Source organism: Saccostrea cucullata, unplaced genomic scaffold (genome assembly GCF_032062105.1).
Source record: "Saccostrea cucullata isolate Sc308-1 unplaced genomic scaffold, CSIRO_AGI_Scuc_v1 ctg1275, whole genome shotgun sequence".
Classification (NCBI taxonomy): domain Eukaryota; kingdom Metazoa; phylum Mollusca; class Bivalvia; order Ostreida; family Ostreidae; genus Saccostrea; species Saccostrea cuccullata.
This window is the reverse complement of record NW_026939992.1, coordinates 65,466-83,368: the sequence shown is the minus strand read 5'-3', so window position 1 is coordinate 83,368 and position 17,903 is coordinate 65,466. Positions and strand designations below refer to the sequence as shown.

General features: G+C 31.1%; 1 protein-coding gene across 1 annotated transcript; it reads left to right on the top strand.

Annotated features, from left to right (window-relative positions):
* Positions 1 to 3,168: 3,168 nt before the first annotated feature.
* On the top strand, positions 3,169 to 12,008 carry LOC134254423 (putative glycerol kinase 5). The gene is made up of 16 exons (XM_062736946.1): positions 3,169 to 3,300; positions 3,990 to 4,154; positions 4,508 to 4,601; positions 4,805 to 4,880; positions 5,381 to 5,474; positions 5,809 to 5,898; positions 6,804 to 6,845; positions 7,251 to 7,388; positions 7,589 to 7,662; positions 7,870 to 7,930; positions 8,106 to 8,232; positions 8,471 to 8,575; positions 9,436 to 9,467; positions 10,052 to 10,215; positions 11,373 to 11,509; positions 11,778 to 12,008. The coding sequence occupies exons 1-16, from the start codon at positions 3,268 to 3,270 to the stop codon at positions 11,921 to 11,923; spliced, it is 1,578 nt and encodes a 525-aa protein (XP_062592930.1). The 5' UTR covers positions 3,169 to 3,267; the 3' UTR covers positions 11,924 to 12,008.
* The last annotated feature ends 5,895 nt before the right edge of the window (positions 12,009 to 17,903 follow it).

Sequence of the window (17,903 nt, the reverse complement as noted above, 5' to 3'; positions counted from 1 at the left end):
AGACCGACAGAGGAGGATTCGGATCGTCGATCAACCAGGAAGTAAACAGTGACGTGGCAAACTACAAAAAAGATTCGAGCAAACCGAATATTTCCGAGCTTTTAAATCTGTGTTTCTCTGCAGAATATTTCATGAATAATAATTTTATCCAGAGGATTAACTTTCAGTTTTGTAAGAATTATCTGTGTTGCTGCCAATGCATAAATTAACCTATTTATTAAAAGAATGCGTTAATAAACCCCAAACACTTCTTATTAAACTTTCGCGCCAAAATGTCGTATCATAGATGGCAGTGTTTTAAAGTAACTCTCCCCGTTCAACGTATAATGACCTGATCAAGAATGACCTGATGGATTTATCCTAAGTAAATTATCTTGCATATAATTGTTTGATTTATTTTGAATTTGACTTGTACATGTAATATAGTTTTAGAAAACTAAAATATAAATAATTTTTGTAAATTACTGAAATCTTTTACCAATTTCTGAAAATATTGACTTTGCCGTGACTTGATATTTTTAATTTCTTTGACCTGATATTTCTCTTCTGAAAACTTATACTTTTGAATGAATTAATATACCGGTACTTCGTTAATCATTTTTGTCTAACACAAAAACTTGAATAAGTTATACAATGAATGAACATGTAATGAACGTATATAAAACAAACTTGTTTGTGCTAAATTTTGATTTGATTTCTTCCCCCTCAAGACTTTAAGTCATTAGTGCAACAATTTAATTGCATGAGAACCACCTGAGTTCTAAGTTGTTAGAACTTGTGTCGAAACATTTTGTGTAATCTTTATTACAATTAAAGACGTTCGTTAAAATCAATAATTTTACAATGACATGATATTTTTGGGAAATATTTTTCTATAATTAAATATTTGAATGATCGACACTATGGATCTAATGATCTGATAAATCTTGTATGGATAGCATGATCTCAAAGAAATATAACATATTTACAGGTTTGTGAGATAAAAATTGGGTTTTAAGTAATTATATACACATTCATTCATTCATGCATTTATCTTTTTTTTTTAAATAAAAAAATATTTAGCTTTATATTTACTGTATATATGGAGCAAATATGTAATGTTTTTTATTTATAATGACACATAGGGAATTTAATTCAATTAACTATTCAGATATGACCTTATTCATCTCAATTTCTGCTGTTTAAAGAATGAATGTATAGATATAAATTAGCAAATGTATTTAAAATCTAATAAGAATTTAATAATAATAAAATAACATAAACAAAACACATTAATTAAAAATAAATATTTTGTCATCTTCCATACAATGTATAATATTTAATTTTTGTTGTGTTTTTCAATTTATTTAAAGACTTATAAATTAAATTTCTATTTTTGAACCCTTGCTTGTTTTTTTTTTTTTTTTAATTTAATTTATTTTTATTTTAAGTGACCTAAGGGAATAATGCATTAAAATTCATTATAGTGTCAAAGAGACACTGCCCCCTTGTTTGTACATGTGTATATCCCCTATATACCCAATTAATCCCCTGGATATGGCTTCCGTATGTCACCTGTGTAATCACAGTCAACATGGTAAACCAAGACTCGTGTGAATTGATAAACAAACACAAAACACATTTAACTTTGTTAATTATGACATACATGTGTAAAATACAGAAAATGTAAGATATATACATTTTATTAAAAAAAACACTTTAAATCAAATTTCTCATACTTGAAACAAAACCATGCATTTTCATTTTTCAACATCGACATTTTTTGAAAAAAAAAAAAAAGAAGACTAAAATATAGTTCAATATTAATGTAAAAAAAAAAAATTTAAAGCGTGTAAATTACAAGGACGAATAAAATTAAGACTTTTTTTTAAAAAAAGTTTGTCTTAAGCAGAAAAAAGAACAGTAGCATTGCTCCTTTTCTTATATTTATTTAGATTATTTTAATGATCTGTGTAAATCACTTTCCATTTTAAGTCATATATGGCGAATTTTTTTTTTATATGTTCAGACTTACTAAAATTAAATTAAAAAAGATCTTTCTATTTGTTTCGATACTTTATAAAATGATAGGACTTTCCTGTAAATTACACAATTTAAATCAATCGTGTTTCAAAGATATCCGAGATTTAAAACTGTAGCAGATTTTTTTCTGACTTGGAATTAAATATCAGATACAGATAAAAGCTACTTTTTTAGTTCCAAATCGGTGAAAATTTTAGTTTGAACATAAATAGCAAATATCATGTAAATTACTCTTGATCTCGTATTTCATTTTTTTTTTAAGCTCAGATCAATACGCCGGATGTTATTCTATTGTTTTTCTATGTAAAGTATTTTAGTTATTTATTTATTCAATTTGACAAAAACCACATGTGGCGCAAGTCATGCATACTTACATGTGTAAACAGTAAACAAATTTTAAGATGCAAAGAGAAAATAGTAAGTTATAAAAATAAATTATAAACAAGAAAAAAAAAACTAAAAAAAGAGCCTTCATAATATTTTTTACAATAATATAATCCCTTATTGTTAGCATCTTACACTGTCCCATGTGCACATAAAAAATCTCGTTACCAATGAATTAATGAAAAAAATATATTTTAAAAATAATTCTATGCAAGAAGGATTGAACTGTATATTTTGTGAAATCATTAAGAAATGATTGAAAAAATAATTAACCAGGTATATATCTTCTGATCCGCAAATAACGTATCTTGTCAACATAGATCAGCTAGTCATTCCATATCAGGTCATTACACCGTATCAAAATTGAAATGAATATTAAAGTTGTAAAAACAACATATAAGCAATTTTTATGTTTTTACTAAAACATTATATATACAAATAGTAACCAAAATTTAAGAAAAAAAGTTTTTAAAAGGATATATATTTAATAAAACAACATAAACGTTCATCAGGTCATTACACTAAATATCAGGTCATTACACTGAATTGATTGGAATAATATCCCATTCATGCAAATAAATGACTTATAAAATTTTAATTTTTGGTTTTATAATAGAAAATGACATAACATTTAAAATCAAATAATAAAAGTTCATTTTGTTTGGTATTTTACCATTTATTTTTTGAAATTATGTTCATCAGGTCAATCAGGTCATTACACTCATCAGGTCTTTACACTGTGCCCAGTGTTATTGGTCATGTGACAGTTCAAAATGTCCAACAATGAGATCATTGTGCAAACGTGATAAGATTATATTTCTTTTCGTTTGATAAAGAGTGTTTCACAGGATGAAGATATAGATGGAAGATAAACATCGAGCAAGTTTTATTCATGTAAGATTCATTTTTATCATTTCATAAATCACACATGAACTGTACGTGCAAACAGCAAAAGCATGGCCTTCTCACAAAATTGTTCAAATCAACAGCTGATCTAAGTTTCTTATTTGGATTCTACGTAATTACGTATCATAGACACATTTCACTATGTTTATGATGTATGCAACGCTTTATGCATGATTAACCTGCTAACATCAGCAAATCAGAAATTAATTGTCATGCTTTTGACTTTTTGATAAATAAAAGTGAAAGTGGGAAAAACCCAAACAGCTCATAAAAACAACAGCTTAGGAGAAATATTATAGAGCATAGAAAACTTCAGGAAAACTTGGCCCATCTCATGAATGAAAATGAAGAGTCCAGCATGACCCTGTATATACATACAAAATTGAAATTATGTCTGCATGGGGTTGATGCCTCATATTGAATGTAAAAGTTGACAGATCTTAGTTTTAAATCTAATAAAGTTTATTAAAAATAAATAATGGGTGCATGTTTTAGATTAAAACATCATTTAAATATTTGATATTCTAGTCTTTTCCAACAACAGACAATGTACTAAACCAAAGAAAATAACAATGAAAAACGATAAAAAGTGCATGGATGCAAATGAAATTGTTAAAAAACATTTTAATTTTTGTGTTATATTCATTATGAACATTTTTTAAAATTTATTCTTGCAGAAAGTACTTCGCATGGACTCTCCAACAGCAGACAATGAGACTAGCAGTAGTGGTGGATCGGAGGGAGCAGAAAAGTTTGTGTTGGCAGTGGATATTGGAACCACCAGTTTACGAAGCCATATTTACAACAAACAAGGCAACATAAAAGGAGCAAGCAGTAAAAGGGTGAGAAACATAATGGGCAGGTTATTTTAGTTTTCTTGAAGAGTGGGGGAAGGAAGGGGGTAGCAAGGACCTAAACCAGTATAACTTTTTCTTAATGATTATTTTTTGGGGGCACTTTATTGCTGCATTAAGATATTCCCCTCACAAAAAAGTCGTAAATCTGGTCCTTAGCATTTTTCCTGACATCTTATGGTAACCTCTTATTCAGAGATTGTCATAAGGTTATATGAATACAGATCTTGAGAATAATTTAGAACATGATCAAAAAGTTGTTTATCATGTTTATAAACAATTTTTTCATTGAAGTTTTTATTTTATGAAAAAAATATCATTCAACTATTTTTTTTTTTTAGATACAACTCCTTCACCCCCAGCCTGGTTGGTATGAGATGGACCCAGATCTCCTGGTCAAACAAGTGATAGACAGCATAAAAGAGTCCATTAGAGGTTGATGATTTTCTAAATCTAAATATTCTGATGATTTAATTATTTTAAAATTCATAGTAAAGATAAAGTTTTGAAACTTTCAATTTACTCAATTCTTAATATCCACAGTATTGTATATATTCAGTGTTAAAGATGCTGAAATTCAGTTGATTTATTTAATGCACGTTGTTCAGTTTGAATGTGTTATTTCTCTATCCCTCTAGCTGCGGGAATAACGGTCCATGACGTGACCTGTATGGGTATAACTACACAGAGGAACACTTTCCTGACCTGGGACAAGTGGGTTTAAGTTTAGTACAATCTTATTACAATAAAACTGGTGATCCTAAAATAAGGAGGAAGATAACTGTACATTCCCTATCTTGCACGAGAACTTTATCAAAATATTTTAAAAGAATCTTCATAATAGATATCAAATTGAAAGAACAGTTTTTTTGCAAGTAAATGGGTGATCATCAGACTTAATATTGATTTAAGCATTGTAGAAATAAAAGCCAATAATTTCATTTTGTAGTGCTGCTTCTCGAAATGTCTTAAAAGCAGAATAATTTCCCTTTTGTTTGAAAAAAAGAAAGCTGAGTCGTTACTCAAATTTTATTTAAGTATAAGATTATTGTATGAATACAAAATTGATAAAGTAATATAACTTTGTTTGATATTTTGTGAATATTAATGTTGCAATTTTGGGGGGAAAGTATATTTTTATCTCTAGAAAGGTTAAGAATTTACATTTTATAGTACACTGTAATACATTATGTTTCATTGTTAATTTTTTATAGAACAACTGGGAAACCTTTTCACAATTTCATTACCTGGCAAGACCTGAGGTCCAGGAACATTGTCAAAAGCTGGAATAACTCATTAAGAATGAAGGCAAGTTCATGTACTATATATGTGCATATTTTCTTAGAGAATGAATGATTTGCTATATATTTTGAGATTTATGTTATTGTCAATATACTACAGAATAATCCTCAATGTATATTCAGAAGTGCAAGGAATAAATAATTTTGATTCCTTAAGAAATTTTATCCAGTAAGTTTACATTTCAAAACCACAGGGAAGAAAATCTCTTCACTTTATTCATAAATTAATTATAAATGTTATGAATTAGCCTTGAATACCAGGTAGTATAAAGTTACTCTGAATTTTAAGGTTTTTTGTTATAACCGTGTTTTACCGTAAATTCTACATTTCAAATTTTCAGGCTTTAAATAATGGTTCCTCAATTTTACACATGTTCACCAGACAGAAAAGGTTTTTGTCTGCAAGTGTGCTGAAATTCATGTCACAACAGGTATGTTAATCAACTGTGTCCAAAAATTTCCTCATACTAATGCATAATTCATCTTTTAGTTTGCTCTGCAAAGCTGGTTAGATTAATTCGGATCAAGTACATAGATGCATTCTCTCAGTAGTATACTGGTAATACATGTACCACATAATTATTTAAATTCTTCTATAAAGTCAAAATCAGTTTTAAAGTTTTTTTGGATTTGGACCCAGAAAAAGTAAGTGTTATGTCTGAGAATGCATTTTTCAAATCAAATTTAAATTAAATCCATTACAATTCCCGATTTTTTTTTACACATTGGATAAATTTGAACTGTTTGAACAACTTCTAACATGTGTGTTTGATTGTTCATGATCTGTGTATGAGGCCAAAACAAATAATAGTCTTGTTTCCTGCTACCAGTCAGAAAAAAATAGGGTAGGTAGGTAGAAAAATTATTTTATTTTTTGATTTTATTTCATTTATTCAACGGTATTTCTTTGGATATGAACTACTACAAGGTCAATATCATCTTTTAAAATGAAATTCCATAATGATGTCTTTTGATGCACAACTCATTTGACAAGTAGAATTTTATGAAAGTCTATATTTTAAACATATATTTCATGTAATACAACTTAGAGTATATATATTTTTCACTTAAGAAACATGAAATTCCTAAAATTTCGAATTTTTTCCCCAAAAGCTAAAAAAAACTTTAGGGTCGGATGCAAAAAAATAGGGTAGGTCGGGTAGCAGGAAACAAGACTATTTTTTATTTTGGCCTAATTCTGTTGGAGTTTTATATTAAACTTGAATTTTTTAAGTATAATAGATTTACATATAGGCCTACTGTATTGAAATTAAATTGTTGATTTGAATACAAATGTAGATTAGTCAGAAAATGATCCATTCGTCTCTTTATTTAGGTTACAATGAGGTTGATCTGGGTTTTAGAAAATGTGGAAGAGGTGAGTTTAACATCTACTGAACTATTACTCCTATAATGAGCCTGTGAAGTGGAAGTATAGCTAGGTCAGATACTGTATATGTACCAAATATTTGTAATGTTAATAATTGAATTTATGAAGTAAAATATCAGGTAGATAATATTTTATGTTTTAATAGCAATGCCCAATGTGACAAGTTTAAATTGGTTGAACAGATGAAGGAATTTGGGCTTATTGTTATCTAATGGGAAATAACTCTTAAAATAGCTAAAATTGTGTCGATATTAAAAACCACTTTGACTCCTGTATTGATTTTCATTAGATTTATAGCAAAATAAGGATTTTATTTGCAAGAAATATAGTGTTTTATCCCTTCAGTTTAAAAAGTGAATTCACTTATTAAAAATATATTGATTTTTATTAAAGCTTCGAGCCAAGTTAGCTGTAAATGAGGTGTGCCTAGGTTGTATAGAAACATGGTTGCTGTATAAACTGACAAGAGAAAAGCTTATAGCCACTGACTATTCCTGTGCTAGCGGAACCGGGCTGTTTGATCCTTACCAGGTACAGCATTTTATTCTACCCTATTTATTATATAAAGTCCCTCTTTAACAATATTGTGAGTTTGCCCTCTCTGGACCTGCTGGATATAAAGGTCCCCTCTAAACTTATCTTTACTTTAGAAAATCAACATACTGAGTTGAATACTTATGGTTTGATGTAATCTAAGATGTGTATCTGTGTAAACTTTAATTTGTTTTCAGTTTGAATGGAGCACCATTGTCTGTAACTTACTGAACATTCCTATGGAAATTTTACCAGAGATCAGAGACACGAGGTATGAATAGCAAGAAATATTTCTTAAGAGTGTGTTAAATTCCAAAGAAGAATTTTTATTTAAAAGTAAATTTCAAGGTTAATGATTATGTTGAATCCAGGGTTTGTCTTCTAAAAAATTGAATTATGTTACTCATATGATATGATAATTTATTTTGATGTGAATTACCCAGTAGTATAAATGAATGGTGACCTTGTTATGTTGTAGTGGAGATTTTGGAAGCACAGATCCTGCAATATTTGGGGCAGCCATTCCAATTACTGCAGTGGTAAGTATTTAATATTAATGAAGTGCCATGTTCTATAAAATAGCAGATATAGCTCAGTCGATAGAGCACCTGACTGGATATTCAGGGGCCTCAGGTTTGAGTCCTGATCTCGTCCATCATGTTAATTTTCTTTCTTGTTACATAAGTTCTCAGCTATATATTTGTTTCTAAACAGGTTTCTGACCAGACAGGGGCATTATTTGGTGAGTGCTGTTTTGAAGTTGGAGACATCAAATGCACCATGGGAACTGGGACGTTTCTTGATTTGAATTGTGGAGACACACCACATGCCTCTGTTGGAGGTAATAGAAAATCTTGTGTTCTTTTTGGAAGTTAGACATTCATATGAATGTTTAAATTTCTTAACATTGTTTTTGAATTAGAGTTAAGTAAACTGAGCAAGGAACACTTAAAATTATGGGTTTTTTTTTTCATAAACTGGTTTTAAAATCATTTATTGTCTTTAAAAATTGCCTAGACTTTTATTCTTCATGGATAACATTGACATCATTATAACAAATGATAACACATTCTTTTTAGGACTGTATCCTATAGTGGGGTGGAAAATTGGAAGTGAGACAACCTTTGTAGCAGAGGGGAGTATAACAGACACTGGCTCCATTATAGAATGGGCTAAATCACTAGGTATGTTATAGACAAAGAATATAAAGTTAATCCCCCCTAAAAGAAATTTCTTTAAAGCTGCCAAGCAAAGGATTATGTGAATATATGATTAACATCTCTCCATAAAAAAAAAAAAAAAAATCTGTTAAATCCAACAGCAAAGCATAAAATAGTGAAAGTGTAACAAATATATCTATCTCCACAAGGGGTTTTACAATGGAGGTGTGCCATGGTTAAATTTGTGTGCGCCATGGTTAAAATCCGCGCCCGCCATGGTTAAATTTTAGAATTTAAAACTTGCATTTTGATGACAGGTTTTGTTAATTTTGTTTATACAACGTGGTGTGTAGGGGACACAATAGTGCTAATTAATAGATCAGGTGCGAAGTGTTGAAGCATGGTATTCATGATGCAAGGTCGGTCACCACTATTTCACCATTTCAAAATTTCTCATAATTGGTGCTTGTCAACATTGTGTTTTTTTTAAGAAAAAATTGAAAAACTGATTTTCATTTATTGCTATTTTCTTTTCGATAAAAATAGGAACTAAGTGTCAATCGCCGTCTTAATTACTCCGTTGTTATATGGCCATTTTTAGCACTTGGGCATGTGGAGAGCAAAACTTGGTGAAAAACGCATTACAGAAAAATATGAAAACCACTTATCCAATTGTTCCTTTGTGTGTTTACTTAAAAAAATATTACCCATTCATCAGTTTTATTCATATTTAAACATTACATTATTTCATACAACAGGCTACAACAAATCTTACAATTATTAATTTCTGAATATATTGCCCTGGTTGTGATTTAATTTTGCCATGTTTTACAGTTTTGGGCACTGTTTGTTTTAATTCTTAGTTTTTTTTTAACTTTAAACAGAGTTAGTTATTCCATTGTTTTGTGTTGCAATGGTAAAGTTTACAAATTGTAAAACCAGGCATTGATTAATGAAGATTAGAAAAATTGTACATTTTGTACCTGCAATTTAAATTTTCATGTATAACTTTGCATTTCACAAAAATTTCTCTTACATATTGTCAACATTGTGTTGAAGAAAAAATTGATGCATTTTTTAAGAAAAATTCCTAATGTTGATATGGCCATATTATGAAGCTTGGATACTAACAGTATGAAAACCATATCTTGTTTGTTGTGAAAAAAATGAAAATCTCAACAATGTACCTATTTGGAGTTGTACTATATAATTTTGTTTTCCTTCACTGTTTGTATGTTTGCATTTTGTACATATATGTATGAACACAGTAACTTTGTAATAAAAAGTTAAAGTCAAGGAAAAATTAAAAATAAATGAATATTTGCTATATACATGTACTGAATGAAATTTTCACTGTTGGGAGCAATATATAATATGAACTCATACATTTGCTATAAATATATGCATGAACATTGTGCATGTTTTATATATTGTATCAGCATCACTGTATATTATTACTTAAGTCACTGTTTTGTTATTTTTCGTTGATTTATTTTTTAGGCCCCTATTAATGATGATAAAGCAGTAACTACTTTGATTGGATTAAAACCCACCACAACCAAAGCTCACATAGTCCGAGCACTCCTAGAAAACCTGGCCTTCAGGGTTAAATTACTGTATGAAACCATCTTATCAGAGACCAAAATTCCTCTGTCCCATATCAGGTAGAAATTCCAGATTTTTGAATTCAAGTGTTTAATGATACATTTACAAGTTCATTTTATGAAAATAATAGTTTATGTAGTTGTCTTGTCCAGATATGCTACATGTACTTTTTAAAAATGTATCAAAGTTACTTCCCTTGTTCAGGGGAAGTCATTGCATGTGTGCCAGGTAAATAATTTCAACTGGGTTTCCCAGGCGTAAAATTCCCCTTTAATTGAGTCTTTTTTGTTGATTCAGAAACATACATGTTTAAAGATAAAAATGACTTGTGAAATTAATATAGGCATATGCCACGATATCAATACAGAGTATACCTTCGCATTAGTTACACCTGACTGCTTCATTGTCACGGTATTGGCATGGAATGTGCTGGATATCTTGCATTACCTTTGTTAACATTTTATTGCAGTTATGTGTATTTGTGTTTGTATACTGTTACCTGTGCCACTTTTCTTTTACAAATCTTATTACCGGTATTAAGCTTTAAAAGATTGAATGATTCAATTTGTAAAACAAGAATCATTTCAGCTGTTTTCTCACCTGTGAGCTTTTCTGATCACATTTTGTGCTCTGTAGCATGTGTCTCCATCTGTCTGTAAACTTTTCAATTTTCACTTCTTCTCAAGACAACTGATTACAAACTTGCCACAAAGTATCCTTGGGTAACATTGATTCAAATGAAGGGCCACGCTTTGTAATAATTATTGAAAATTTGGTGCCCTTATCAAGAACCACTGTGCAAGGAAAGATGAAACTTATGGGAGAGTGTAGATAATTGTTCAAATCATGACCCCCAGGGGTAGGGCGGGGCCAAAATGGCCGACCAAAGTTTTATATAGAAATATATAGGATAATTCTTTAAAAATCTTCTCCTCATTAAGCTATTTATATGGAAGCATCCTGAAGTGTATTCAATTTGTAAAATGACCCCCAGGGGTAGGGCGGGGCCAAAATCATTTTACATAGAAATGTATGGGAAAATTCTTTAGACTGTAGCAAAGCCATGATGTGTTTTTATTTTTCAAGTATATATTCCTTTTTCCTAGCCACAGTGTTCAGGTGAGCGATGTGGCCCATGGGCCTCTTGTTATTAAGTATATATTCATGAAAGAAAGTTTTCTAATTGAAATGTACATCTGAGATATTTTTTTTTCAGGGCAGATGGGGGTGTGTGCAATAATGACTTCCTGATGCAGATGATAGCTGACTTCACCAATCAAACGATAGACCGAGCCAAGCAAAGGGCCAACATGACAAGTCTGGGGGCAGCATTCTTAGCAGGGCTAGCTAAGGGTATTTACAGTCCTTTATATTTATCTTACATTTTAGAAAAAAAGTTAGACATGCTTACATGTTCAGTTAAATCTGGTTATACAGATTTGCTTGAAAAGAAATCTGGGTTAGGCCAAAAAAAAAAAAAGAAAAAGAAAGTTATGCAAATAATTATTTTTGTTCAGATGCTGATGTTTTTAAAAATACTGGAAATGTACATTTATCCATTAATGCTTTTCAGTCTACCTCATCATGTATTTTTAAAAAATTTTCCCTCCGTGTAATTTAGGGATATGGAAGAACAAGTCGGAACTGAGAAATATACGTGACTCAGAGACTGTGTTCACAGCAGAAAAAGACGCCTGGCCGACGTACAAGGACAGATTTGTACAGTGGGAGAAGGCTGTCCATAGATCGCGGGAGTGGTATAGTTAACAGAAGAAGACTTATTCCTGCTCTTTGACTAATGCCATTGTAAAACTTAGGCCATCTTTAAAATAATGTTTGTTTGCCCTCTCCCGAATCAGTAGGTTGGAAAATCTTTTTTCCAGAAAATTTCAACATATTTGTTGACTGGATAAAAAAGATATATTGAGTCCTTGACTTTGAGTCAGCCATTTTTATTCAGTTGGTCGGAAGAGGGTAACCAAACATTTTTGTAAAAGATGGTCTTAAGGTATTTATAATATATTGAATTTCAGGAATCTATACAATTTTGACTCAGTGCATGGGAAAGTTATATTCAAGATGGTAAAAAAGTATCTATTCTCCCAAAGAAAGTGATATTTTTCGTAATATTTTTAGAAGATATATTTATTCAGCTTTATTATTTTGACAGCTTCTTGTTTGCTGGTACACCGTATAGTTTATTTTTAATACCCCCTTCCCCCATCAATTAAGTTGATAACAACCTTGCTTTTTTTAAAAAGTTTGCTACGTTGTACGTACATGTTGTAAATGTTATTTTTAATGTGTTACCAACTAACCTGTTAAGAACTTAACTTTGTCAAGTTGTGCAGTATACAAAATTATGTTGTTGTTATGCAGGTATGTGCCATATAAGGTTTTTGAAGTCACTGAGAGAACAAATTTAGTCTATGATATCCATGTATTCATAGTAACAGTGAAAGGTCAAAGTCACCATGACACTTTTAATATGTATTCATACCGGTGTCATATAATATATTTAACCCCGCGATATTTTGAACCCGGGTTCAAAATATCGCTGCGAAATATTGAACCCCCCTATAAAATAATTCAAAATATTATGGCCATAAAATATTGAGTCCCCCTGTCCTTTTAATTTTGAGGGAGGGGGTTCAAAATATTATGGCCATAAAATATTTCCATCCCCCTGCCCTTTATAATTTAAGAGGGAGGGGGTTCAAAATATTATGGCCATAAAATATCGAGTTCCCCTACCCATTTAATTTTACAGGGAGGGGGTTTAAAATATTATGGCCATAAAATATTGAGTCCCCCTGCCCTTTAAATCTAAGAGGGAGGGGGTTCCAAATATAATGGCCATAAAATATTGAGTCCCCCTGCCCTTTAAATTTAAGTGGGAGGGGGTTCCAAATATTATGGCCATAAAAATTTGAGTCCCCCTGCCCATTAAATTTTACAGGGAGGGGGTTTCAAAATATTATGGCCATAAAATATTGAGTCCCCCTGTCCTTTAAATTTAAGAGGGAGGGGGTTCAAAATATTATGGCCATAAATATCGAGTCCCCCTGTCCATTTAATTTATGAGGGAGGGGGTTCAAAATATTATGGCCATAAAATATTGAACCCCCCCTGTCCTTTTAATTTAATAGAGGGGGGTTCAAAATATTATGGCCATAAAATATCGGTGCCATTTAATTTTACAGGGAGGGGGGTTCAAAATATTCTGGCCATAAAATATTGAGTCCCCCTGCCCTTTAAATTCAAGAGGGAGGGGGTTCAAAATATTATGGCCATAAAATATCGAGTCCCTGTCCATTTAATTTATGATCAAAATTTATGGCCATAAAATATTGACTTTTAAATCCAAGAGGGAGGGGGTTTATATGGCCATAAAATATTTTTTTTAAATTTAAGTGGGAGGGGGTTCCAAATATTATGGCCATAAAATATTGAGTATTTTATTTTACAGGGAGGGGGGTTTTTATGGCCATAAAATGTTAGAAATGCCCTTTAAATCTAAGAGTTAAATCTTATGGCCATAAAATATTTGCCCTTTAAAATTAAATGGGAGGGGGTTCCAAATATTATGGCCATAAAATATCGAGTCCCCCTGCCCATTTAATTTTACACGGAGGGGGTTCCAAATATTATGGCCATAAAATATCGATTCCCCCATCCATTTAATTTTACAGGGATGGGGGCTTAAAATATTATGGCTCATATATTATTCAGTCACCCTATAACTGTTTTGAAAAGGGAGTGAGGATATATATGCCTGCAAATAATTTGGTTAAAATCCTTCTCCCACTTACACACTTCCACTACTTGAAAGTAGGGTATCTTTATTATAAAACTTTTTTTCATATACATGCAATTCTTAAAGAATTGAGGGTAGGATAATATACCGGGTAGGTCAGATTCAGCATCCGAAGCAAGCCCGGTAGTATGCATCCTTAGATGTATCATCCATGCAAGTTTGGTCAACATAGGGATTATAGTTACTTGGGAATGAAACCTGCACCAAAAACTGAACAAAAAATGTTAACCTGCTCCAAAAACATTAACCTGGTCACTCCTTTGCTGAAATTGCAGCATCTGAAACTTTGACTGGTACAATGAAACACACTAGAACCGTCTTCCATGCATGTCTAATCAACATAGGGCATAGAAGTACTTAAAAAGAAAACTGCTCCAAAAAACTTAACCTTAACCTGGGACGCCGACGCCGAGGGTAAAACAACTTCGTTGAGGTGAGCTAAAAATACTAAATTTTGAATCTATCCTATTTTAAGTTATTGAAATTATTGTGTTGGCATTCCTGACCACTGATGTGTATTAAAAATATTTATCATTGCTGTAAAAATTAATTATAAAATACAATAATCTATTCTCAGCTTGGAAAGCAGTAGTAGTAAGGTGCAGTTTAAATAATTTACATCAAATAGTTTCAATTTAATATATTTTAGTGAAAAAATAAGATCTTTGTTAAATGTAATTGTTGCACTTCTGACTGCAGTAAAAATGAAAGTTAAACCCAGGAAAGGGTTTAAATATTTGACACCATCGAGTTATAAAAAAAAAAGTGCAATATTTTTAGTCTTAAACTTAAAAATTAAAACGCATGAAATTATTTAAATGGTTAATATCTTGCATTATTCCCTATAAATGTTTATGAGGTCATACCAAAAAACATTCTCCTATTAATTTTTTCTTTATGTTTTATTGCACTCCTGACCAAGACAATGGGAGGCTTTAAATTAGAATTGTGAGGTAAAAATAACATCATCATTTGTTCTCTTGTTTCTATCAAGTTGTGGATATTAAAAATGTGTTTGGTCATTTTTAGCTCTACTGGTCAGAGACCAGAAGAGCTTATGCGATGGTAATGCGTCCGTCGTCCGTCCGTCCCTCTGTCTGTCTGTCTGTCTGTCTGTCCGTCTGTCTGTCTGTAAACAATTTTTCAAAATGCTACTCCTCCTACAGTTTTGGTCTGATTTCAATATAACTTGGCACACAAGTAGAATTCACTAAGATACATAATTCTGTATATCGGTTTTTGATTTTGATGATGGGTGTTGCCGTGGTTACTAAAAATAGAAATTTCTGTGAAATTCTTTCAAAATGCTACTCCTCCTACAGTTTTGGTCTGATTTCAATATAACTTGGCACACAAGTAGACTACACTAAGATACATAATTCTGTGTATCGGTTTTTGATTTCGATGATCGTTGTTGCCGTGGTTACTAAAAATAGAAATTTCTGTGAAATTCTTTCAAAATGCTACTCCTCCTACAGTTTTGGTCTGATTTCAATATAACTTGGCACACAAGTAGACTACACTAAGATACATAATTCTGTGTATCGGTTTTTGATTTCGATGATCGGTGTTTCCGTGGTTACTAAATATAGTATTTAATTTTAATTTCTTTTAAAATGCTACTCCTCCTACAGTTTTGGTCTGATTTCAATATTACTTGGCACACAAGTAGACTACACTAAGATACATAATTCTGTGTATCGGTTTTTGATTGATGAACGATGTTGCCATTGTTACTAAAAATAGAAATTTCTGTTAAATACTCTCAAAATGCTACTCCAAATAACAGTTTTAGTCTGGTTATAATATAATGCGGCATGCAAGTAGACTACACTAAGAACATAAAGAGACTTAATCAAGGATCATTATTCTATTTATTGCTGTTGAAAAGTTTCAATTTCTTACTGCTTAAGTACTTTTCTCTTCCTTTGCTATAAGTACAAACCAGTAGAGCTTCAGTCTCGACAGAGACTTCTGGTTTTTTAATTCACCCCTGTATGCATGCATGGAGCTACTTTGCATTAATAAAAAGTGTAATTAGATTTTATTTTATTCAAACTATTTTTATACATTACCCATAGTTAGATGTTACTTCTCTTTGAATGTTTGTATACTTTTTAGCTCAACTGGTCAGAGACCAGAAATAAGCTTATGCATAGAGCAGCATCTATCTATCTGTAAATAATTTTTTAAAAATGCTACTCCTATATTCAAGTTCTTACTGACACAAGAATTTTTCTCTTAATTTGTTAAGAATACAAACCAGCAGAGCTACAGTCTAGACAAAGACTTCTGGTTGGAAGTAATATATAATGATGATATATATACTAGTATATCCATGCAATTTAAAATTATTTTTTTTCCTGAAAGTATATGGACAAGGATGATGATTAGAAGGTATTCAATGTATAAAGAAATTTGAATCATTCTAAACTAGTTAAAATGCATTGCTAGATAATGATGAAAGTGAAATGACTAATATTACATACTTTGTGTTCTTAAGTCTTGTGTTCTAAAGTCTTAAGTCTTAAGGTCACCAGTTACTCAGGGGACCAACTGATATATCCTTTTTAATGACGACTTTGGTTGTGTGTCGTTTGTTAACATTTTAAGCTTCTTCTCTGAACCCACTAAACCAATTTCAACCAAATTTGGAATATACATTTATGGGTTAAGGGGAACAACAAAAAAATATCAATTTCATGGTAACAAAGGCAAACAGAGATAAGTTTTGGTATACAAGAGTATTGTATTTTTACCAGCATTTTGAACATCAGGACCAATTAGTCAACTGTTCAGGTCCTGGCCAGAGCTCTTTTAAATTGTATTCTGCTGGGCAAAGTTATTCCCTTTTGCCACTCACCTTTGATAATTCATACGTGTATATAATGTATTTGAAAGGTGATAGAATAAGAGAATTTTGCAAGAATATTTATTGTATAATACAAACATAATTTCATAGGTTTAATGATCAGGTAGACTTGGAAACGATGAATGAAAATGAGACAACATTTTTTAAATATATTCTTCAAAGGCCAAGAGGGGCCAATGTGGATTAAAAAATAAATATTCTGTTAATACGCTGCATAGCAATAGTAATAAATGGTATACAGATAATTACTAGACAAATTATTATGTCGATGCTACATGTAATCATACTATATTTCTTGCTTTTGGACAACAAAGCTTCATTTATCAATTGATGGATCCTCTTAATTGTTGTGTTGTAATCAGGTGACGGTTAAGACCCTTTGGTCTCTGGTTTTAAGGACTTATTTGCCCTCTATGAAAAAAGGAACATTTCTATTTTGTCAGATTATCAGTTTAATGATTCATTTTATTTCATTATTTCAAAATAAAAAAGGACAGGGGGATTCGATATTTTATGGCCATAATATTTTGAACCCCCCTCCCTGTAAAATTAAATGGGCAGGGGGACTTGATTTTATGGCCATAATATTTTGAACTTCCTGTAAAATTAAATGGGCAGGGGGACTCAGTATATTATGGCCATAATATTTTGAACCCCTACCTCTTTAATGAAAAAGGTAGGGGTTCAATATTTTATAAGGGGGTTCAATATATCGCAGCGAAAAAGTGAACCCGGGTTCAAAATATTATGCGATATTTCGAACCCGGGTTCAATATATTGCGGTATCAAAATATTATGCTACACCGGTACATATATAAAATATAAAATTTATATTTTTGATATTAATGCCCAGCATTAAAATTTTAAGTATTTAATTTTATACTGTAAATCACTTTTTATTTGCGAGAACTTTATTTTCGCGTAATTACGCGAGACAGTATGCTCGCGAAAATTAAATTCTCGCACATGATAGTATTTCTAAAGATTATATAGAGCAATAACCAGAATTCGTAAAAATTTTGTCTCGCTAATCAAGAGTCAATGACTTTCTTGCGAAA

Bases quoted from the DNA above. Each gene is read 5' to 3' on its own strand.
- LOC134254423 (XM_062736946.1), top strand. From the start codon at position 3,268: ATGGAAGATAAACATCGAGCAAGTTTTATTCAT. The intron at 7,389-7,588 runs GTACAGCATTTT...ATTTGTTTTCAG, and splicing joins GGCTGTTTGATCCTTACCAG to TTTGAATGGAGCACCATTGT. The intron at 10,216-11,372 runs GTAGAAATTCCA...TTTTTTTTTCAG, and splicing joins ATTCCTCTGTCCCATATCAG to GGCAGATGGGGGTGTGTGCA.